The sequence below is a fragment of the Podarcis muralis genome, chromosome 6 (genome assembly GCF_964188315.1).
Source record: "Podarcis muralis chromosome 6, rPodMur119.hap1.1, whole genome shotgun sequence".
Taxonomy (NCBI): Eukaryota; Metazoa; Chordata; class Lepidosauria; order Squamata; family Lacertidae; genus Podarcis; species Podarcis muralis.
The window spans coordinates 99568113-99593448 of NC_135660.1; the positions used below are offsets into that span (position 1 = coordinate 99568113).

Sequence of the window (25336 nt, forward strand, 5' to 3'; positions counted from 1 at the left end):
TACTCTTATGCCAACTAGCATACAAACTTTGCAGTATTTTAGGGTACTTCTGGGCAATACAGTAAATGAAATACTTGGTTATAAACAGGGCAACAGTTGCTTTGTTGGGCACTGTTGGGAACAACAAGCACTTGGGTCTAATCTGCTGAGTTGTGTCTTTTCTACTCATCTCACTAGGCCAGTGGTAGGCAACCTAAGGCCCAGGGGCCAGATGCAGCCCAATCGCCTTCTCAATCCGGCCCACAGACGGTCCGGGAATCAGCATGTTTTTACATTATTAGAATGTGTCCTTTTATTTAAAATGCATCTCTGGGTTATTTGTGGGGCCTGCCTGATGTTTCTACATGAGTAGAATGTGTGCTCTTATTTAAAATGCATCTCTAGGTTATTTTGGGGGAATAGGAATTCATTCATTTTTTTCTCCAAAATATAGTCCGGCCCACCACATGGTCTGAGGGACTGTGGACTGGCCCACAGCTGAAAAAGCTTGCTGACCCCTGCACTAGGCTGTTAAGTTCACACACACACACACACACACACACACACACACACACACAAATCCTCCTTTGCCTCTGCTAGGTGTTCCATGCCCAATAAGTGCCTTTGCTTGGTGGCGCTGTGGTCTATAGACTGCAGAAAAATACTGGGCAAGGTTTTGCCCACTATCCTCTCTGTGCAATGGCTCATGGGGAAAAGCTGTACTATGAGTCCTTGCAAGGGGGAGGGAGAAAGCCTATATAAGGCTGCTTTCCCTGGAACTCAGAGCCATTTTGCTTTGAGAGCATCCTGCCTGCCCACCCTCAGGTTAGAGCCTACACTGAGCAATTTTGGGTTGCTGGTTGACAGGGCCAGAAAGGATTCCTGCCCCCCTCAACCTGATTGGCACTTCGTTGGGCTTCCCTCCCCACTTTCCCTCAGTGAAATTATGGCCTTCCTTTGTTAGGTGGAAGAACATTGTTTGTATGAGGGTGTTAATGGCACTGGACAGGATCAACACAGGGGCCTGAGGGGGGGATTGACCAAGCTTGGGTTGGGTATCTGCCTGGTTGGAATCTGCACCCTGGTCCCCCAGTGAGATCTTGCTTGCTTGGCTTGCACCACGGGAACGTTCAACACTGGCCAACTCCCATGGAACAGGTTTGGAGTAGTCCAAACCCAGTGGATTCATTCCATCAATATGGGGCTTGTGGAATGATGAACTGATCCTAGTAAAGTTTTGGCCTGATTTTATCCCATCACTGTTGTACAGTCTGGTTATTTTGCTGCTCTTATGGGTCATATAATGCCTGGGCAATAAGCTCCTTATTATGCCTTTATGTTTCAGTTGGACATGAAGAGTTCTGTTTTTAGTGCAATCCAGTTGTGTTCATGAAGGCAGCTCATGTTCCAATGTTCTACAATAAGTCTATATGAAAACATTAAAAAGGGATATAATGTACAGCAGATGGGTGCACCACAGTGACTCAGTGTCTAGTTATGTGCTTTCTATAAATGCATTCAATAGGTCTTGTTTCAGAGTGAGGGCTTTTTAAGCTCCTTCCAGTCACCACCACAATCTCAATGCAGCTGTTCACACCTAGGACTCAGCTATACAACTGCAAATAAAACATTTCAAGTGTGTTTTAAGTGAAATATACAATGTGACACTAGATGGTGATGCTGAGCCTTATAGAAAATTCAATGTATTTTTAAAAACACTTTAAAAAAAAAACATTTTCAGAACGGTTTTTATTTGTGTGTAGATTCCACCCTAGTTAGCAAAACTGTAGTTACTATTGATAGAATGGAGCATAAATTTGGAGATATCTATTTTTCTCTTTCTCACATACCCTTACATTTTAGCATAGCATTAAATGTCTAGGAAAGCATTGCTGAAATACCCTTGTTCTAGGATGTAGACATGTTTGCTGTGGAAATAAGCTAACTAATTCACATTGGTTTAACACTTCAAAATCCTCACACTTTCTCTGTAAGGTCAGAGGCAGAGAAAAAATGTCTAGCCTTGGACTGCAGAGGCATCTCTCTTAACAATGGTTTGGAGCAAGATGCAAGCTTGTGCACTCCTTCTTCCCTCTTTAGTACAAATCTTTCCCCCACCCCACCCCAAGCCAGCTCTGTTTTAATCATGATTTAGAATGATATGATTTTAGTCGTGGTTAGCACTACCTGGGCTTCCCACTTCCCGCCACTTTGACGTGCTTTCGAACTGCTAGGTGGGCAGGAGCTGGGACTGAGCAACGGGAGCTCACCCCGTGCCGGGGCTTCGAACCACCGACCTTCTGATCGGCAAGCCCTAGGCTCAGTGGTTTAGACCACAGCACCACCTGCATCCCTCCGTGTATTGACTTATATAGGGGGAATGATGCCACTTAAAAATGGAAACAAAATATAAAGAAGCTTTACCTCCACAAGAAAGTTCATCCTGAAGCAAGACAAGGTGCACAGGGCAGGAACAACGTGTCGTTCCATCACCTTTGACAATGCAAATGTGTGAGCAACCACCGTTATCTTGGGAACAGGGGTGCTGTCCTACGGAGCAATTAAGAGTAGAAACCTATTGTTCATGTATTAAAACTGTTTTTAAAAAATAAAATACAGCATATTTCAGTGGTTTCCAAATTATATTCAAGGTAACTCTACGGCTCATTAGGAGTTTACTGGGGGATCCCTCAATGGTAGTGAACAGCATAATAAAGAAACCAACAAAATCTTAACCATGTATGATATGGGCCATTTAGTTTTTCTTCCCTGTTATGTTGCTTGACACCTACTGTACTCCTGTATGTTGAGTTCCTTAACAGCATGAATATCGCTGAGCTGGGTAATACGAGCCTGAACTTTCATACGTCCCTCTCGAAGTGTTGTGTCAATCTTTTCAATCATCTGTTGATGTCTGTCAATCCAGTACAGCCAGTTTTCAAACACAGTCAGCCCTACTGGTTGTAGTATGTTGGTATCTTCTAAGACTATCCGATTGGCTCCTATGGAGTGGAGAAGAAATATAGTTGAAAAATGTGGCAACAAGGGTTCAATGAGAAATAATGCACCAAGTTACTACTCACTGCCCCCACTCACGTGTTTGGTTGGTCTTCCAAGGAGACCGTCACCTCATGAAATCACCCCATCCAAAACGGATTACAAGTCTCTATCCAGATGAACACATTTCCCATCTTAATATCTGGATTACATTAGTTTTGGGCTGAAAGGAAGCAAGCAATCTCCATACCTGTTCAGGATTCCTCACAGCCTCCCTCAGACAAACAAGAGGAAAAGACGCGTCCTGAGGCACCCCAATGGCCAACAGCCAGAAGGCCTCAACACCCCCTGTATGCTATATGTAAGCTCTAGATTACAAGACACTGTGCCACTGAATACCAACCGCCAGGTTTCAGCAGTGGGAGACAGCTTTTGCCCTCAACCTTACAGATTTCCCAAAGACATCTGGTGGGCCACTGTGGGAAACAGAATGCTGTACTAGGTGAACTGCTTGTCTGATCCAGGACAGTGGCTGGGTGGCTGTGGGTGTGTAAAACCTGTCTTTCTAATATACATGTTGAATTACATAACTAATATGTAGCAGATCCTACCACTTATCAACAATTAATACAGTGGTACCTCAGGTTAAGAACTTAATTTGTTCCGGAGGTCCGTTCTTAACCTGGAACTGTTCTTAACCTGAAGCACCACTTTAACTAATGGGGCCTCCTGCTGCCGCCGCGCCATTGCTGCGCAATTTCTGTTCTCATCCTGAAGCAAAGTTCTTAACCCGAGGTACCACTGTAATTAAATATAGAGCAACACACCTCACTGCATGCCAATTACATGAAGTTGTTCAATTTACCACAGGCTATCATGTGGGGGACTTGTGTGAGGGAAAACTTAATGATTTAGAATCTCAGGCAGCAGCTGATCAAGCAAACAAGAAAAGTTTTATTAAAAAAGAAGATTGTGAAACAAAACAGGTCAGGAAATGTGTTCTTTCAAGTACAGTGGTGCCCCGCAAGATGAATGCCTCGCAAGATGAAAAACTCGCTAGACGAAAGGGTTTTCCGTTTTTTGAGTCGTTCCGCAAGACGAATTTCCCTATGGGCTTGCTTCGCAAGACGAAACGTCTTGCGAGTTCTTGCGAGTTTGTTTCCTTTTTCTTAAAGCCGCTAAGCCGTTAATAGCCACTAAGCCGCTAATAGCCGCTAATAGCCATGCTTCGCAAGACGAAAAAACCGCAAGACGAAGAGACTCGCGGAACGGATTAATTTCGTCTTGCGAGGCACCACTGTAGAAGTTAACTTATTACTAAAATGAGGTAAAAAGATGACACAGGCTTAAACACAATTCTATGGGTATAGCTCTTCTTAAACTTTAGCTTCTGTTACTTAGTTTTGGCAGTTAAATAATTTTAAAGCAGCCCAGCTTCCCTCCTAGGTTAAGACCTTAGCTGACGAGTGAGGGGCACTTTCCCTCACTTTCCACTCTCTTCACAACCTGAGGTATTCCCAATGGTCTCACAGACCCAGGGGGTCCCCTCCCCGCTTTTTCCTGGGAGTCTTCTGGACCCGGAAGAACTCTCCCTCCTGGCTGGACGGAGACCCAGGGAGCCTGAATTCCCACAGCTTCCACCTCCCAGAACACGCCTGAGAGTCTCCTCTTGCTCCAGATGGTCTCCTCAGGGTGGATGCTTAACTCAACTCAGAACCAGGTCTCCCTCAGTCAAATCCTATCCTACTCCCCAGCTCTGAAATCCAGCCCTATCTCTTCTCAAATCCAGCCCTATCTATCTTCTCAACCTTCCCCGAACCTTAGCCTTATCTATCTATCTAACTCTCTCCCTCAGAAACGGCTCCTTTTATTCTCCCTCTAGCTGACTCTGTAGTCAATCAGAGAGAGGCGCCAGCCCTCTGGTGGAATAAGACTAGATCTTAGAGAAATTTATATTTTTATGCTCATACGATTGTTGCTCACGGCCTTGACAAATTTGTAGTAACAGTATTAATAAAATAACGCAGATCATACACCCATGACAACATTTATGATGTAAGAGAGAAAAGTTACCAAAGACACCAACAAATGCAAATCCAGCCTGATTTCATATTGAACCTCCCAATCACCACAACAATTTATAGTGGTTTTATTTAATTCCTTTTCCTTGTTTTTATTTTTTTGACAGCCAGTGCATAGGGGGCCACTTTGCATGTCACAAAGCTATTATTATCTCTCAAAAGAGACAATCAGGAGCATTTTTGTGGGGGTGTACTTGCTTGCTTGTGCAAATGGAAGTTTCAGAAGGCCATCTCTTGGGTCTGTATAAATTGCTATACCGCTGAATACTGATGTTGAAATGACATCATGATAAGGCATATTGCCTGGTTGAAACACTTGAGTGAAATATGAACAAAAGGTGGAGGATGACAGCTTCCCTGGGGACAGCTCAGCTGAACTTTTCTTGAGAGCAGGCACCATCTCTCCCTGCTCCTCCCTCCTCTCGTGATGACAATAAGCCCTCACCTGTAAACTTACACAAACCAGCACAAACGCTTTAAGCTGAACTGCCTGCTCTCACCCCCAAAACTCTTCAGCACTTAGCTAATTGTGCAGAGCCTGCTAACAATCCAGGAAGAACCCCCCACGGCTAGACAATCAAAGATCCACACCCATGAGGGGGGAGTATTTTGATTTTCTGGTGGTGTTTACGTTGTTGGTTCCCAATAAATAGCTACCCTTCATATTAAAAATGAAGGTTTTTAAATTTTATTTAAAGGAGGCTATCTCTTTGCTTGAAGGGACACAGGTAGCGCTGTGGGTTAAACCACAGAGCCTAGGACTTGCCAATCAGAAGGTTGGCGGTTCGAATCCCCGCCATGGGGTGAGCTCCCGTCGCTCGGTCCCTGCTCCTGCCAACCTAGCAGTTTGAAAGCACGTCAAAGTGCAAGTAGATAAATAGGTACCGCTCTGGCGGGAAGGTAAACGGCGTTTCCGTGCGCTGTTCTGGTTCGCCAGAAGCGGCTTAGTCATGCTGGCCACATGACCCGGAAGCTGTACGCCGGCTCCCTCGGCCAGTAAAGCGAGATGAGCGCCGCAACCCTAGAGTCAGTCACGACTGGACCTAATGGTCAGGGGTCCCTTTACCTTTACTATCTCTTTGCTTGCTTGCCCTCCCTCCCTCCCTTTGAGATGGGTTTTTTTTTTGGGGGGGGGTCCTTCTGTGGCAGGGGGAAATGGAGGAGGAAGATTTAACTAGCGGCCTTATGCTGAAATAGGAGGTTGGGTACTATGTGACATGAGGTGAGAATGATGGGGAGAGTGTTTGTCAGTAAGCAGTGCAAGAAAATGTGTCTCTACTCACAAGCAAGCCCTGCTGAATTCAATGGGGCCTATTCCACTTAGACCTCTGAGTACGGAAACAGATGCAACTTGAACTACTCTTAATTTAGTTGAAAATATATTAAATATATTATATAGAAGTTTATTTAATATTTTTATTAAATTAACTACTTACTTAAATTGTAAAAATGCCCACAAAATTGCATAGAGGCGCAGAGTTCCACGCAACATTGGGGGGGGGGCTCACTGCATGCACATGACGTCACACACATGTAACATTACACATGTTGGGAGGAGGCTGTGAGGCCCAGGGGAGGCCCAGCTGGGGCCGGCCCCTCAACATGGGGGGGGGGCACTCAGCCCCATCCCAGCATACTTTGGGGCACTGAACTGTCCTCAGACCCATGAAGTTGGCATGTATGAGTTGAAGCATGCTATCAAACATCATGATATACTGAAAAATCATGATGTTTAGCTGGTGGTATATTGCGATGCTGAAAACCAAATATTGCCCAGCCCTAGGGGACAGGCTAACAGATAATGAGTGTTGACCTGAAGTTGACTACAAATACACGCTCTGTCTGTGGAGAAGACCTTGTATATATAGCAGCCATCCAAGACTGCAATGGGCATCACTTGGAAATGCAGCTCAATATAAGCACTTCCTAAGGAAAACAGTGAGAGTTTGGTCAGATAATGAACTCTAAAATACTGTTTTCAGGAGTGGATACCAAGGGAAAAATTTGGTGTTTCCAATTAGTTGTAGGTCCGTTCTAGATTCTAGCCAGAAGATCCAATCCATCCCTTAGTTAACACTCTCAAGATTAATGCAGAGCTCAGTCCTGGAAAATAATAATAGTCTAAAACATATTGATAAGCTGCTTTACAGAGCTGGTTATCACCCAATTCCATAGAGCTTAGCGCAAGAAAATGCTCAATGGGCACACTAGCAATCCTTTTAGTACAGTGGTACCTCTGGATGCGAATGGGATCTGTTCCAGAGCCCCGTTCGCATCCTGACGTGAACACAACCCTCGCCTGCAGGTCGCGATTCGCCGCTTCCGCGCATTTGTGTGACGTCATTTTGAGTGTCTGTGCATGCGGCAAAACCCGGAAGCAACATGCTCCGTTACTTCCTGGTCGCCACGGAGCGTAACCAGAAAATGCTCAACCTGAAGCATGTTTAACCCGAGGTATGACTGTATATTTAAACTGAGCGTAATCTGCTCTTGCCTCACAGAAATTTCTGCAAATTCACTACAATGAAAATATAAAGAGGAAAGGGGAAACCAGCAATGGAGCAAGAGAGAATACCCATTCCTTCCTACCAGTTTATGAAATACTTACAACACTGATTAAAATTGGTAAAAGGAAGTTGTTGTTTTACTCTACCTGAAAGGTCACTGCTCTCAATTTTCCGGAGGTCAAAATCTGCCCAGAATAACTTCCCCAACTGGTTGTCAATTGCCAAGGCTACAGGCTTGCTCAGTCCACTGGAAAATAAGACCTCACGTTCAGTTCCATCTAGTGCAGCCCTTTCTATTTTAGGAGGAGACCTCTCTTGGTGATTGGTGAAATACATGTACCTATAAAAACAGAGTTAGATCATTTATGTCCTTTTCTTAAAAGCTGTCCTTCCCCATATATTTATTTATGGAGCATAATATCTAAGATGTTGATATTACCATATTTTTCGCTTATAGGACGCACCGGCCCATAGGACGCACCTAGATTATTGGGGGGGGGGGGAATAAAGGGGAAAAAATTATTCCCCCCCCCCAGGCGCGAGGCTGGGGCGGAGGAAGCCCGAGCTTCCCCCGACCCCAGCTCCCAGAACAGGAAGCTCTCCGCAAGCCCGAGCTTCCCCCGACCCCAGCCCCCAGAACGGGACCCAGAGCAATGCCGAAGCTGCGCACAGCTTTGGCACCGCTCTGGGAGTTTGCGGGGCTGGGGGAGGGGGAAGCCCTCTGCCAGCCTCCAAACCAGGTCGGGAGACAGCGGGATGGCGCGCTGCGCCTCTCCCACTGTCCCCTGAGTTTGCGGGACTGGCAACAGGGAGGAGCAGGCTTCTCCCCCCTGCCAGCCTTCTAACCAAGTCGGGGGACAGCGGGATGGCGGCGTTCCACCTCCCCGCTGTCCCCCGAGCTTGTGGGGCTGGCGGTGGGGTTCTCCTGAAGCCTGGAGAGCGAGAGGGGTCGGTGTGCACCGACCTCTCTCGCTCTCCAGGCTTCAGCGAAAGCCTGCATTCGCCCCATAGGACGCACACACATTTCCCCTTCATTTTTGGAGGGGGGAAAGTGTGTCCTATAGGGCGAAAAATACGGTATATATATTTTAAAGTTGTACTTCCCTGATCCAATAATGATCAATGTCAAATTTCATAACAGCTATCCCCTAACTATTCAACTATAGCAATCTCTCTCATTTCCCCCCCACCCCGTTTTCCTCTCTCTTACACAGCCACACTCCCCACTGCCATCCCTCTACCAGTCTCTAAGTCCACCCAACATGTCATTCCACTCTGCTGCCAACCATTCTTCCATTAGTTACTCTGTCTCACAGAAGCACCTTCTATTTCAAAAAGGTGAGCTGATGAAAAAGAGAACCTGGCGCTTTAATTGCTGAGTTTTAAGCATGTATATTCCATGCAACACTCTACCTACCCTTTTTCTGGGTTCACAACAATGGCCCTGGGCCGATCCTGATCTCCTTTCAGCACCACCCCCATCAGCCTTCCATCCAGGCGTGTAACATTGATTACATTTGTGGCTTCACAAGTCCAATAAACATAACGACTGTAGATGTCAATACTCAGATCATAGGGTTGTATGTCTAGGTTCTGATTTGGAACTGGACTCATCACAACCGTAAAGCTCTGGGGTGGGAAGAAAAAGATTGAAGACTGATCCAAGGAAGCAACCAGAAGAGAATTAGCCACACAATGCAGAATTACTATATGAAAGCAATGGCTTTACAATAATTCAGAGCCTCAAAGTTCCTTGGCTCAAGTTACAGCCAAGCGTTGAAACAGAATATAATAATAATGTTCTTTCTTTCTTTCTTTCTTTCTCTCTCTCTCTCTCTCTCTCTCTCTCTCTCTCTCTCTCTCTCTCCCACCCATTTGGATGGGTTGCCCCAGCCATTCAGGGTGGCTTCCAACACATTTAAAAGCATAATAAAACCTCAAACATTAACAATCTGATACAATACAAAAAGTCACATAAACTTATATCAAATATAAGTACTGCCCTGAGACCTTCGGGTATAGGGCGGTTTAGAAAGCAAGCAAGCAAGCAAGATTCAATAATCCATGAAAAGTGCAGCACTTCTCATTTTCATGCTTCTACTGTAATTCCAATAGAGAGAGATTGCTGTGTCAGCTGTATGTGGTTCCCACAGTTGGTGCCATGTATCTATCCATGCATGAGTTCATTTTTGAATATAACAGGAAATGTTTCCCAATTTAGTGCGTGTTGAAGCATTTGAATGCACCCCTGCTGTTGTCTTTTATTTCATTTCATTTCATTTCATTTCATTTCATTTTAAAGTGAACAAGGAAGTAAAATAGCTGTCCAGATAAATGCAGTCTTTGATATTTAATTCACCAGGTTGGCACTGTTTGTAACACACAATCTACAGTTAATATTCAGGTATCAGAAGGAAGTTTAGTACATATATTCAGAATATTTAAACATCAGCTTGACTTCTCATGCCCATTTTAATAGGGACAGAAAAAAAATATAACATATACTGTGGTTCTACTTCTAAAGCAAGGTCTCTCAAATGTTGTATTTTACTAGTTTTGTGGGATGTCTGTTCACAAATCTACAGCATTTGTGCTAATTTTAGCTAATTCGCCAAAGACTCATAAAACTAAGAGGTTTTGTGCTAATTTTAGCTAATTCGCCAAAGACTCATAAAACTAATAGGTAGGTTTGAAAAATAATATGATCTCCTCCTCAAAATTGAGGTATTCCTACTATTTACATCTGTTCTCCATCTATGACCATATTCCACTAGCAAACATGTACTCGGTAGATTTTAGTATACAAAATTCATTTATAAAATATTTAGAACATGAATACCATTTTAAAGATCCCTATCCCCCCCCCCCCACTTTGGAAACCCAAAGAACCCACACTTAAGATACCTGACTGCCATCCTCCTGTGACCTCCTGATAATGTTTTGCCGAGAGTCAATCCAGTACAGGTGCTTGTCTACAGGGTCATAGTCAATGGCTCGGATGTTCCTGAGGCTATGGATTGGAAGGATAATATCTGGACTCTGCTGCTCATCTATCACCATGCGATTTATTGCATTCTTCTGACTGAAGAGCAGGAAACTGGTAGGGGCTTAAACATAAATACAAAAAAGCCAACCGGTCATTTTCAAAAACAATTATTAAACTATTCATTTAACAAAAACATGTTTATGCTACTTAGCAAATTAGGGCTGCTATCTTTAATTAATTGGCAAAAACAAAACAAAACTAACTAAACAGCGAGGGGTGTGTGACATACAAATTGTTTTTCACACACAATTTTTTAAATCTATTTTGCTCTGGATATCTTGATAGTCTCCATTATGGCTTTAGTATTAAGAATTAAGCTCAAATCTTAAATTCAAGCATGTTGTCAGTCATGAACTTGCTGGCTAGCCTCCAACAAGGCTCTAGGCTCCCTGAGTTCTGCAATCTGAAATATAGGTATATTACTAGTGGCCTATGCTTAGTGTTAGGATTAGAGAACTAATTCATACAATGTGTTTTGAGCATTTAGGGAAACAACTAAACAGAAAATTACTGAGTTTTTCAGCCATGAATAAAAAACAAAAAGCCTAACACATGCAACCTATATTCAAATCTTGCATGATTCAAGCTATATCAACAAACCTGTCTATGTTACAAGTGGAAATGGCTCAGTATTTGGCATATTCCTGCTCCATCCACTACAGCTATAGCTCATTTTGGTTTGAATTTTGAACATTACTGTAATATTTGAGACAAACCACGAAAACATAGCCCTTTGCCCTCTGCACCACCTAACTGTGTTTATGGCTTACCACTACACGTTCTGTTGTCAGAATTCAAGGAATAGTGAGCTGGACATCCGCAGACAAAACCACCAACAGGCACTGCCAAGCAGAGGTGGGAACAATGCCCATTACTGGAGGCACATTCGTTCCAGCCCGCTTGACGAGATGAATGGAATACTAGGATATCCATCACATAATCCAAGTGGTTTTGGATGACAGTTCTGTTTTGGCCACTGGTCTTGTTGGCACGTTCAATGCTTCGCCGGCTCCAGTCTGTCCAATAGATGTAATCCTGGTACTGAGTCAGACCAAATGGATGAGGCAAGTCATCTGCTATAACGTCACGGTCAAGACCTGTTTTAGAAAGAAAAATATATACTGATGTCAAGATTTCCCCACCTCTCCCACACTCGGAAGGACAGTTGTAATCAAATGCATCTACAGTAACTCATAGATATAATGAACATAAGAGCCAGTGTGGTGCAGTGATTAGCTAGTAGGACTACAAGTTGGGAGCTCAGTTTCAAATTTGCACTCAGTTTCAAACCTACGCTGCGTAACCTTGATACAATCACTAACCTACCTCACAGGGTTGCTGCAAGGACAATGGGAAGAAGGAGAATAATGCATGCCACCCTGAGCTCCTTTTGATAAACAAGTATTACCGTATTTTTCGCTCCATAGGGCGCACCGGACCATAGGGCGCACCTAGCTTTTAAGGGGGGGGATCAAGAAAAAAAATCTTATTTCCCCCCCCCAGCCCCAAAGAGCAGCGTACAGGCTGCACGCAACCTCTCCCTTCTGGCGCTGTCTTGGCTTCCTCTTTAGCCCCATGCAATCTCTCCCTGCCGGGAGAGGCTGCGTGGGGCTAAAGGAGCCATAGCCCCATGCAGCCTCTTCCTGCTGGAGGGGCTGCACGCGGCTATCCCTGAAGCCTTCCGAGCGCAGAATCTCCTGGCTTCAGCGAAAGGAACCTGAAGCCTCCAGAACGCAGCGGGAACTTGCACCGTGCTCGGAAGGCTTCAGGCGGCTATCCCTGAAGCCTGGAGAGCGAGAGGGGTTGGTGCGCACTGACCCCTCTAGCTCTCTAGGCTTCAGCGAAAAAAACGCGAAGCCTCCCGAGCGTGGAGGGAGCACTTCCTCTGCACTTTGGAGGCTTAGCGTTGCTATCGCTGAAGCCAAGGAGCCTGCATTCGCTCCATAGAACGCACACACATTTCCCCTCAATTTTTGGAGGGGAAAAAGTGCATCCTATAGAGCGAAAAGGGACGCGGGTGGCGCTGTGGGTAAAAGCCTCAGCGCCTAGGGCTTGCCAATCGAAAGGTCGGTGGTTCGAATCCCCGCGGCGGGGTGCGCTCCCGTTGTTCGGTCCCAGCGCCTGCCAACCTAGCAGTTCGAAAGCACTCCCGGGTGCAAGTAGATAAATAGGGACCGCTTACTAGCGGAAAGGTAAACGGCGTTTCCGTGTGCGGCTCTGGCTCGCCAGAGCAGCGATGTCACGTTGGCCACGTGACCCGGAAGTGTCTCCGGACAGCGCTGGCCCCCGGCCTCTTGAGTGAGATGGGTGCACAACCGTAGAGTCTGTCAAGACTGGCCCGTACGGGCAGGGGTACCTTTACCTTTACCTTATAGAGCGAAAAATACAGTAAGTGAAACTTTGCAAATGAATGAATGGAGAATGAATGGAGAAATTTATGGGAAAACCTTTTAGTCACACCAGAACAAAGTAATTCTGACAATGTAAAAAGTTATATTCATAAATCTTTTTTCATAGGACAGTAATTTATGTCTATATAATACTAATGAATAACTGGTTGGTTCATGGCATTCAGACTTCAACTCTAATCTGGAGACTGTACATTTTGTAGGTGGGAGCACTTTTTATGTTTTCATTTTACAATAAATGTACATATCCCCTTTTCTGTCTCTCAAAAGCACCACAGTTCAAATCACTGCATACCATTAAAAACTAAGTAAGAAAACAAAATATGGGTCAGCAGAAAACAAAGGCACTAAATTAGTATCAGAACCAGTCAATCACAAAACAGGGACTGAAATAACTAACCATGAGAGCACACTGGAGAATGACAGTCTTCACAAGGCAATGAAACATCAAGAGGAATGGATCAGATACAGTAGATTGGAAGAGGGGGAAAGAGACAGCCAGCTAGCCGGCCAGTCAGATTTCACTGGAGACCTTAGCAGTTGGGTTTACTGGAGCAGGCAGTATTTTAAATACCCTGATCCCCACTACAGCTGACTTCAAGAACCCTAGCTAAACCAGCAAAAATGTACCTAGCATATTTGAAGACTCAATTAGGTTGGTATCCAAATCAGTCCAGTACAATCTTCTTTTAGCATAATCAATTGTCAGCCCATTAGCCCGTCCCACATTTGGCACCAATGTTGTACGTTCACTACCATCCATGGCAGCTCTGTCAATTTTGGGCTTTCCACCCCATTCTGTCCAGTACATGAATCTGAAAATATAGATCAAATATTCCATATTCATCTCATACAGAACTAAAGACAAAACATAGAAATATATCAGAACTATAATGCTTAAACATTTGTTTTAGCACACAACATAACTTTCATTTCTTTTGAGAGGTAAATAGTTTCACTGTACTGTGTATAATAGATCCCTAGGCTTAAATATTCACCCAGCCATTGCAAACAATGGGTAGCTTTGGGTAACTAATGACTCTCAGCCTAACTTACCTTACAGGGCTGCTGTGGACGATAAAGAAGGAATATATGTACATCGGTCTGAGTGTCTTAGAGGAAAAGTGGACTATACAGTAAGATCATGGAGGGCAGCAGGCAACGGAGCAGAGCAAGTGGTTCTCAAGCATGTTCCCCACAGACCACTTGAAAATTGCTGAGAGTCTTGGCAGACCACCTAATGATTTTTCTGTTTGTTGTGGTAATTATAATCCACTATGCTGGATGCTGGATGATTTTAATTGTATTTTTATTGGTTGTTTTAGTTGTTATCAGTACTATTTTTTAGATAAATAGGTGCTGGAACTCACCATGAACGCTTCCCTTGTTCTCTTATAATGGCAATGGAGCCCACCTGAGAGGGACCAGAACTGAGTTCTAGTGAGTTCCGGCTGAAAAAAAGCCCTGGTTATTATATTAAGTAAGGTACATTGTTTTTATTGGCACTCATCTTTTAATGGTTTTGCCTGAAAAATGTACAGTGGTACCTCGGGTTAATTACTTAATTCATTCCGGAGGTCCGTACTTAACCTGAAACTGTTCTTAACCTGAAGCACCACTTTAGCTAATGGGGCCTCCTGCTGCTGCCGCGCCACCGGAGCACGATTTCTGTTCTCAACCTGAAGCAAAGTTCTTAACCTGAAGCACTCTTTCTGGGTTAGCGGAGTATGTAACCTTAAGCGTATGTAACCTGAGGTACCACTGTATAGGGGAAATTCAACATCTTTTTATACTGCAAAATAAACTGAAGATTTAATAAGCTATTACAGCTTGTTAGTTGCCAAGTAATCTGTAGCTTTGGATCTAGACTGTTTCTGTCATGGCATGGGGTTGTAAGGAGGACAGTGATGATGACTAACCTGTGACCCTCCAGACATTGTTGTACTCCAACTCCCACCAAACACAGCCAATGGTGAGAGACGAAGGGGTGATGGCAACTGTAGTACAGTAAAGTCCATTACCTCTGGTGTAACAACATATGATCCTATCTACTCTATGGATCACATTATCATACCCTTATACTGCCTATTTTATTCTAATTATTCCTTGGCATTACATGTTTGAAAATCATTGGCATGGGCAAACCTTGTTTTTGATGAGTTAGGGTTTATCAGGGGTTATTCAACAAGTAAAGAAGATTTCCTTTTTGTCTACCACAATTAATATTTTTCTGCCATGATCAATGTAACAGGATATACTCTCAACTCATCCAGGGCTAGGATGAGACCCAGCAGGCCTGGCTTGCACCACATGTGGACTGAGAATGCACTGTAGGAAATAACCAAGAACACTGCAGCATGTAAAGGGTTTGTGACTGACATACAGAGATTCATCAGCACACATGTGAAGAACAGAAAGGTAGCAAGGTTTGAAATCACTGGCTAGATGATCATTCTCATAGCACAGTCAGCATTTCCTCAAACCTTGCTGAAACTGAGTCAGCATCTGCTTTAATAGCTTAACACAGAAAATTAAGCAAGCACCTCACCCTTCAGCAGGATCCAGTGCTAATGCCCGAGGACTGTCCAAATCCTTCCACACTAGAACCTGGCGATGCTGCCCATCTAACTTTGACACTTCAATACGATTTGTTCCAGTATCGGCCCAATACAGGTTCTTTCCAAGCCAATCCACAGCCATGCCTTCCGGGTAATCCAAGCCAAACTCCACTACATGCTCCAAGGCACTACCATTCATGAATGCTCTGCTGATGGTCTGCAATGGGAAGTAGCAGAAGAGAGAGGGAAGGCAAGAGACAGAGCGTACACATGAAAGCTAGTAAACAGCACACTCCTTTAGTACATTTATTTAGAGCTCCAGTGTGGTCCTGTGCAATGTTGCTCTTCTTAGTCAAGTCTCTCCCCCCCGCCCCATCTGATTCACACAGCATTTAGTGCACAGGTTCTCCCAGGTGCCACTGGGTTCAGTTTTCTCAAGCAGCTTCTAGGGGACATATCCTCCTTGTATACGTTCCTGGCATCCTCCACTCCCCCTTTGTCTTGCCAGAAAAGATTTCTAGGATTCCCCACAGCTACCAGCTGTAATATGGACTGTATCAAGGAACCCTGGTACATCTATACTCCCTTGCTTGCAATGTCACTGTATCGACAAACAGAGGAAGTATCTGTGCTCCACCCAAGAGGTGAGGCAACCATCTCAGGTGGCAGGATCCATGGGGCAGCTGATCCTGACCCTGACCTTTAGTCCCCCTTGTTCCTAATGTAGGTCTTCACTCCCCCCTTCTTCCCTGGCGGGGAGGGGGACACTGTTTCGTGGTTTGCCTCAGGTGCCAAAATGTATTTGGCTGGTCCTGCATGGGGCTGCCCTACTCCAAAGGGACAGAAGAGTGGTTGCATCCAATATCCTCAGTGTCTTTACTCCCCTTAAGCAGCAGACATTTGGGCTGGTTCTCAAAACTTTCAACGGGATAAAACTCTCCTCCAAGTACCTAGTAAAATGTTGCGGCTTTGCTCAATTTTTCCTGAAGTCAATGGGTGTTGACTGCATGACTGCATTACCTTTAATGAAATGTCTGTCCAATATATGCGATTGTCAGTTACATCAAAATCCAGAGCAGAAGCTTCTTTAACTCCTGTGAGTGGGATGGCAACATTGTTGTTGTTCGTCTCAAGAGAGATCCGCCTGATATCTGCTCTGCGAGAAAACAGCAGGAAAGCTTCTGGGACTATGCAGGTCTTCATGTCACTGATCAGCTCCAGGCCTATGGGGCAGGCACAGCGCAAACCTTGAGGCCTGTACAGGCAAAGGTGGCTACAACCCCCATTGGACTCTGCACAGGGATTTGTACCTAAGAAGACAGAAGGGGAAAACCATTTAGGATTCTTCTCTGATGTGAGACTAATATAAACACGATTCTGAGGGACTGTTGGTGCTCACAAAGTTTCCCAAAAGTGCAGCAATACAGAGTTAACTCACGTTATCTGCGCACACACGCAAGTGGACTGAACCAATTCAGACTCACTTCCTGTCTGGCTGCCATGGTGTACAGCTGTTCCCAGACCAGCGGAGCCTTTCCGTGCGGCTAACTGAGGATAATATGGGAGTAATTATCCTTGCCAAATGATGACCGGGGGGGGGGGGGCAGTATACTTTCTGAATCCATTTTTTTACAGGCCACTGACAATAAACAACATTTGGTCCTCCTCATTCCCACTAGGGGCAGATGGCTCAAACTACTGTCATCCTGTGCTAGTGCTACCTTGTGTCCCATTTGAGCATATATTTTTAAGGGGAAATCCTATAAAAACTGCATACATAAATAAATAATCTGAGGGTTGCATTTTTAGTTTCATTTATCAGCTGCTTAGAGCAGTGGGTATCTTCTCTTTGGCATTAATTTTTGAACCTTCTCTTTCATGCATAAATTATGGAAGCTGTTTAAAAACAATCCCAGGACTTAACTGTACAGGTAACTCGCAACTTGCATGCATTTAGCGGAACGGGGGTGGGCGCCCAGCAAAAGAGACATTGGCAATCCCACCTGATATTGAACCCAATGATTTTTTTTGCTTTGCACACTATCCCTGGGGCATTAACCCAGTGTAAACTGAAAGCTGTCATACAACATAAGGTGCACTCTCTATCTGGAGAATGGAGAAAAGGGTGGGTATCCCCAGGTGAATTAAATATCAAGTTTGCTGTTTGGAGCTGCTATTAGATCTAGTCCCTTATCTTAGATACTGAGGTGGTACAAAGAACTTTTCACCAAAGTTAACGTGGACTTTTTTTGACCGAGTTTGTTGCTTTAAAAAAAATATGAAGTAAGTCCCCACTCTCTCACTCTATGGTTAAACACACAGAAAGGTTCCTCAATTGAAACACCTCCCTTTTCAACTGATTACTAAACACCCTCTTTAACCTAATAGTCTACAGTTCCGATTCCTAGGATACTCACCAAGTATCTGGTGGACATTTGCAGCCTTCAGACCCATGAGGTCAGGAAGCTGGTCTATGATGATCTCCCTTTCCGCTGTCTGCTTATGAACTCGCTCAATGCTTCGCCTTTGCCAGTCTGTCCAATAAACATAGTCCCCCAACAAAGTGAAACCAAATATATGAGGAAGCTTATCCTCCACAAGGACTCTCCTGCTAGTTCCATCTGTGTTCATGACCTTCACAGGTACAAAGAAACATACAAATATAAGTGATAGTACCTAGAAAGCAATGATTATCAGACCATTTAGTTCAATAAATCTCAAACGGTGCAACTCAACATTATAAATTAAATGTAAGTCCAAAGTATTGTTATAGATGTGGGTAAAATTAATAAATGCTAGGATTTTGCGTATTTGTGGTATGAAGGGAGAAATACAAGCTGCAAAGGGATTCTTGGGTAGCCTGGCCAAGCTAGTAAGATCTGGACCCCCTCCATGCAGACTGAAGGTGTAAATGGGTGAATAAACCATATTTCTTAAAGAATGACAGTCTCCCCTGGGTCTTCCATTCTCCAAAGGGACACACACCTTGCGTGTGAGCCTGTGGCCCCATGCGCTCTTGCCACTGCTTGGCAGAGAGACGGGCGGGCACCGGGCTTCTGTAACAGTATCCATCTACAGAAGAAGTATCCACTGAATATACATACGATGCTCTGCCATTCCTTCTTTCCATCTTTCGGCTTTAATTCCTCATAAACGTTAAACACACATACACCACCTTTACAGAAAACACTAACAAAATTATGTCATACGGGTGACGTATTCATGCCTCTAGCAAGGGAAAGGCAGCAATGCCCACTCCCCACCCTCCGCACTGTCTAACACACTTTTTTGCGTTTGGACAGGTTGCCCTTTGCAGAAGTTACAAATCCATGGCATGTTTCAGAATTCACTGAAAATCACCAGAGTGCTGAACTGCACCACCATATATCCATACCCTCAAGAAATGTAAGCATAAGTAATGATTAACTTAAAAACAGGAAGTGTTTTTTCACACACTTCTTTTGACTGGCTGGCACCTCAGTTAGCTTCAAAAGCTGTCTACTAAGCTGCTTGGTCTTCTTCTGTTTCCTTTTATTGTACCTTTTCCCTTTTGTTGTATGACACTTTGAATCCCTCCCCTTTTCAGCCGAAAAGAAGAGTATGTGTATATGAAATAGATAGATAGGAAGGTAGGTAGACAGACAAGACAGATAGATATCCCCCAATAGGTAATTTAAGGTTTACTAGGGGCCACTGAGAACCTTGCAATTAATTGGGTTACTAGGTTGCAGCAACCTGAATTGGAAGTGCTATCCCATAATATTTTTTAAAAGAGTGGGTCCAGGGTGACAAAATGTCTGTCCATTCACAGAATATTTGGGAAGAAAAGAAGACAATAAATACACTTCAGTAAATTAATATTACAGGCTCAGCTATGAATGTTCAGTAACTTTGTTTGAAATGTGCTAGGCAGAGTTACTTTTTCAATAAAAATGAAAAACTCTCAATCTGCAAGAAACCCTTCTACATCCAGCTGGTGTCTCCAGTGGTTTCTGCTCATTTTAACCACTATGTGGTTGGATTTCACATTTTGAGGCCACTCCTAAAACCCTTCAAACCACAGCAACAATACAGACTAAGACAGAAAACAGATGTGACTTCACCACACTACATTTCTTCCTAGAGTGACTAAGCTCCCCACAAGGGGGAAATGGCCTGTTTTAGCCATTACAACTAGAATCAGAGAACTGTAGAGCTGGAAGGGACCCTGAGAGTCATTCTAGTCCCAATCCCCTGCAATGCAAGAATATCCAAGGAAGGAGAGTCCACAACCTCCTGAGGGAGTCTGTGCCACTGGCAAACAGCTCTTACTGTCAGAAAGTTCTTCCTGATGTTTGGTTGGAATCTCCTTTCTTGAACTTTAAGCCATTGGTTCAGGTCCTATCCATCTGCAGCAGAAGCAGGAGAAGGAACTGAAAGTTCCAGTTCAGGTTTGTAACATAAAGTAAGTGTAAAACTGCTCTGAAATACATGTGCTAACAGCATACAAGTCATTTTCCATGTAATATTTCTCATTGGAACTTAACCATTCTCTTCTCCCATTATCCATACAATTCAGTTATACTCCTCAATTTTTTTTATTTGCCTCCTGTTCTTTTCCAAGCAAGTGTAAGTACCCCCGCAGCCCTTCATGATATGCCCCATCTGTTCTGTCTTGTCCACAGCCATTTTTTCTGCAATTCTGATTATTATCAGCCACCCAAAGTCTAAATACTGCCTTAAATAACTTTACTATTTTTCATGTTGTATCCCTGTGCTTGGATCTCCTTCCTAGGACCCCTTGTGTGAATCCTTTGACTTAACTCCTTTGTCTCCAACTGAAGCAAAGCCTAAATATACCATGATGTGGAGGAACATGTGTGAGCTGCAGTCTCCTGCTGTGCAGGAGGATGGAGGGGGTTCATATGGATTGTCTCAATTGAACTTCAATACTGACAATTTTGATATTTGAATCTATAAAATCCATTCTTGGTTTGTTCCCCACCTTCAACTGCAAAACTTTTAAATATACAACAAAATCTCAAGGTCTGTTGGTCCCGCCATGAGTGATTATTACTAGTCAAAGAGACCACTGATTTCAGTAAACCCATGCAAACCAGAGCAAATGGATTTAGGATTATAACCACTGCAGGGGAGGGGGACTTTAAATAATTTGGAGAAATGCCAACCTAATCACAACCTAATATGCACACTATATACAAACTCATTTGCTCATTTCGAAATAGTCTGACCAGCTCTAGAATTACAATAGTCAGCAGGTTTAGAGTATCTGTTTCGTCTGCATTTTTCCCTTAATACTTGCAGAAGCTCTGGCCCCCTACTAAACCAAACTGTGTAACAGTCTGCTCTCAGTTTGGCAATGAGTCAACTGCTCTGGCCTATCCATTTTCATCTCTTTTTTTGGAAAGGGTTGTGGAGAGAGGGGGATGGAACAGAGAACAGTAGGTACAACGTGGGATCAATCTTGGTGCATCATAATTCAAGTCTCTGAGATAAGGGGTGGGGGGAGTCTAAAAATCAGGACAATTTCCCCAAATACTTGATATGGGGATGGGTGGACTAAAATAGGAGGCAAAGGCACACTTCACTCTACTCTTAAAATTTTGTATCTTTGATTTATTGATTAGCTCAGAGCGAGTGAAGACTTTCTTCCTACAACAGTGAGGCAGCCCAGTTAATACTGCCTCTCACCCTCCCCTTAACCCAGTACGTCAAGACTCAGAAGCAGCATGGTGCAATGGCGAGGCTTCTGATTTTCCTTCACAGTAGTCCGCTACGGTTTAGGCAGCACTGGGAATTCTGGTGTGTCCAAGTTCTCTCCTTTGGAATTAAGTCACTGTCCATATTTCGGCAGAGAATGTGGGAACTAATGATGAATATTAAGAGTGTGTTCTGAGGAACACATGATGTTAGATGCAAAACCATAATGACTTCAGTTTTCAAGGCACACCTGATCCTTATCATTGCACACTACTGTTCCTCACTACACAGTCTAGGATTTACGGAGCTGGGGAAACATAAAATGCCTTGCATTACAAAGAGAAATTTCAGTTACGCTTAGAAAATAGTAAATGGAACATTAATGATATCTATCTTGCCCCTCCTAGTTATTGGTTTTTTTAAAAAAATAATTAATTCATTGCTGGCAGTACCCTTGATGTCTGTAGGTTCACATAATCCCAAATGCAGAGCCAGCAGGTGCAACCCAAAACATCCTTGTTCAAAAAGGAATTGTACTGTTCTAAAGGAGTCTTCATATGCTTAGATTATCAGAAACTATTTATTTTACTATTTCATAAACTATAGAAATGTGCTCTGGAGTATGAATATACCAGCTCCTAATGCTCACTAGCCTGAACCTATGCTGGCCAACAACTTACAACAGCTGGCAAGACCTAGACATGGAAAAACACTTCTTGTTTTGAACTACTGAAATGTGAATATCTAGACTTTGTAAAGTCTAAGAATCACTATTTTTTACTTTAGGCTATATGTTTGCGTATGTTACGAGCCAATGTGCTTCTGTTAGTAGAAGCAGTACCTTTATGAATAAAAACAGAAAGTTGGTGCAAAAATTATCTTGCTCTACAAATTACCGTTGTGTGAAATCTCAACTGAACCCAGAACAATTATAGGAGTAGACTTCGTTGAAGTGGACTGATAAGCTATAGGTGGTAGATTGGCAGCCGATGGCTTCCTAAATCTGGCATACAAGAAATGGATAAGCACTTGCAAAGTTTAAATTTCTGACCATGAATAAGGGTGCACTTGCCAGTAGACCTAACCTTTAAGCAAACCCTTATTTCTCTGAGTACAATGTGTGGAAGACCCTCTTTCAGGGAGGGGATTTATAAGGAAAGGTTTTTGCAGTAGGGTAGTGAGCTGGCTCTGAGGGATTGAATGCATATGTTGAGGGGGAACACTTTCTTTGTGTATAATCATCAAGCTGAGGAAAAGAATGGCAGAGCAAGATTCAGACATCTGGGTGAAAAACCAACCCCTTGCTAAAAGTACTAAAAATTAAAGACAATGGGGGTTGGTGTGTTAGTGTATCTTGATTGGATGAGAGAAGAACAAAGTAATTAATAGAAAACAGAGAATGGTTAGATAATAAATAGAAAAAGCAAAAGCATATGCTGGGAAGTTAGTTGCAAGGGTATATAGCCTGCTCTTAATATGCAAAGATGCACAATACACATATAAATGCTACACCAGTGCTGGATACTTTGAAGATGGGTAGCATACGTGACCAGCACAAGCAAAGGGGGAAAACCTCACCCTGACTCATATTCAACTTAGAGCAGGGAATGAATAAATATGAAGTCAATTCAACAGAGCATATCATACATTTTTAACCTCATGGCACAGCAGGGGAAAATATGCTTTAAACCTGTAGCAAGTCAATGAGAAATCTTCCCCACTGGTAAGCACAATAGCAGCCATCCAATTCAATAGACGTTTATCAGTGAAACCTGATCGAGATAAATGAGGAAGCAGTTGAGCCACAGCCTTCCTCTGCCTGCTGCAGGCTGCCAGATAAAATGGAAACAAAAGCTCCCTGCTGAACCTCCCCATCCCGGTCTCCATTAGCACGCCCCCCCCCCCACTGGTGCTTTACTACCTGAGGGCTATGCAACAGTGCAGCATGAATCAGTAAGCTGAAAGAAAATAATAAAAAACCACATATGCAGCAGTTAAAAAACACACGCAAAATCTGGGTTTGCAAGAGACATCCCCGTTTTTCTAGTGATATGGCAAGCTTAGAGTAATACTGCATGTGCAAAGAAAAAGGTGACTTTATGTATTTTGAAATAACTTCCTATCGTTCTAGTCTATAGCACTCCAAGATTTTATATATTACATGCAAAATCATATAAAACTTAACTGCCTCCAGGTTCATTATAGGTTTTCAGAATCAATACATTGGTACCTTGGTTTACTCTTGCCAACCTAGCAGTTCGAAAGCACATCAAAGTGCAAGTAGATAAATATGTACCACTCCGGCGAGAAGGTAAACGGCATTTCTGTGCACTGCTCTGGTTCGCCAGAAGCAGCTTAGTCATGCTGGCCACATGACCCGGAAGCTGTACACCGGCTCCCTCGGCCAATAAAGCGAGATGAGCACCGCAACCCCAGAGTCGGCCACGACTGGACCTAATGGTCAGGGGTCTCTTTACCTTTACCTTGGTTTACAGCCATAATCCGTTCCAGAGGTCCGGTTGTAAAACCAAAACAGGTTGTAACCCAAGGCGCACTTTCACCAATAGGGCCTCCCCTCCAAAATGGGTTGTAATCCAAAAAAATGGGTTGTAATCCAAAAAAAGGGACATGCACTTCCGGGTTTGACGTGGTTGTAATCCAAAACGGTTGTAATCCAAAGTGGTTGCAAACCAAGGTACCTCTGTAGTGTTGTATATCACATGGTTACATTGTTATAATGCTTACTTTAACCAAATATAGCAACTTGGTTGCTATATTTAACGTTGGTTAAATTATGCATTATAACAAGCGTTTGAGATGATGCTCTGCCTTTGTAAATTGAAATAAATTTTCATTCTCTTTTAATCCTACAACCATTTTTGCACACCAAGAAAACTAAGGCAAAAGCACCTACTCATCCTACTCGTTTTTGCTCCCCCCCCCATGTGACTTTGATGCCAAGACCCTTTAAAACCACAGAGTGATATAGACATAATGCAGTATGTGGCTTCAACCAGCCTGCTGTGGTAAAACGGGGATTCAAGGGGATATTCCTTTTGCGAGGTAATAGCTGTGTGCTATCATCCAGTACACAGGGGACGCGGGTGGCGCTGTGGGTAAAAGCCTCAGCACCTAGGGCTTGCCGATCGAAAGATCAGCGGTTCGAATCCCCGCGGCGGGGTGCGCTCCCGTTGCTCGGTCCCAGCGCCTGCCAACCTAGCAGTTCGAAAGCACCCCCGGGTGCAAGTAGATAAATAGGGACCGCTTACTAGCGGGAAGGTAAACGGTGTTCCGTGTGCGGCTCTGGCTCGCCAGATGCAGCTTGTCACGCTGGCCACATGACCCGGAAGTGTCTCCAGACAGCGCTGGCCCCCGGCCTCTTAAGTGAGATGGGCGCACAACCCTAGAGTCTGTCAAGACTGGCCCGTACGGGCAGGGGTACCTTTACCTTTACCTTTTATCATCCAGTAGTTCTGCAATGCACCTAGTCATCACCTATTTCTGGACAGTCTATTTATGGACTATGCCAGCAGTGGTGGGCTTTGGGGTCTCAAATTTCAGTGGTGCCCTGTGCCCCCCTCCATTCTACATTATAGTTTCAGCAGTCCCGAGGCTGTGCGCCCAGTGCAACTGAACCAGTCGTGCTACCCCAAATCCATACCTGATGCCAGATTCATGTGTGTTATTTCAGTTTCTACATTGATCTGCATTGTTTTAAAACAATAACATCAATTCACATTGTTTTCAATGCAATTTATCATAAAATGAGCATTTTTTTTAAAAAAAACCCTAACAAGAGCTATAGCGCAGAATATGAAGATGTAATAAAACTGAATTCTGATCCGCGTATTAGTCTTGGAAGTTTGGTTGGGTGACTTAATAATGCAGGTTGGACAAAATCCTCATGTATCTCTAAATGCACCTAGTTTTTATTCAAGCTTGTGAGAAGCATACGAGTAGGAAATTCAGCATTACGGTAGTTGTGCATTAATCTTTATTAGATTAATTAGCTATGCTCTGTTATAGAACAAGAAAAATGTTGAACTTTAAGTAGCAGAGG

The 25336-nt window shown here is 43.7% G+C and overlaps 1 protein-coding gene across 4 annotated transcripts in view; it reads right to left on the reverse strand.

Annotated features, from left to right (window-relative positions):
• The window catches only part of LRP6 (LDL receptor related protein 6), a 107270-nt gene that overhangs the window by 14446 nt on the left and 67488 nt on the right, over positions 1–25336 (reverse strand). For all 4 annotated transcript variants that reach the window (XM_028728611.2, XM_028728610.2, XM_028728609.2 and 1 more), the window contains 10 exons: positions 17994–18210; positions 16597–16886; positions 15567–15793; positions 13649–13833; positions 11381–11707; positions 10469–10671; positions 8982–9193; positions 7711–7904; positions 2772–2981; positions 2404–2529 (listed from right to left, as the gene is read on the reverse strand). In XM_028728611.2, the coding sequence (XP_028584444.2) occupies positions 2404–2529; positions 2772–2981; positions 7711–7904; positions 8982–9193; positions 10469–10671; positions 11381–11707; positions 13649–13833; positions 15567–15793; positions 16597–16886; positions 17994–18210 (2191 nt within the window). The remainder of the gene's footprint in view (positions 1–2403; positions 2530–2771; positions 2982–7710; positions 7905–8981; positions 9194–10468; positions 10672–11380; positions 11708–13648; positions 13834–15566; positions 15794–16596; positions 16887–17993; positions 18211–25336) is intronic.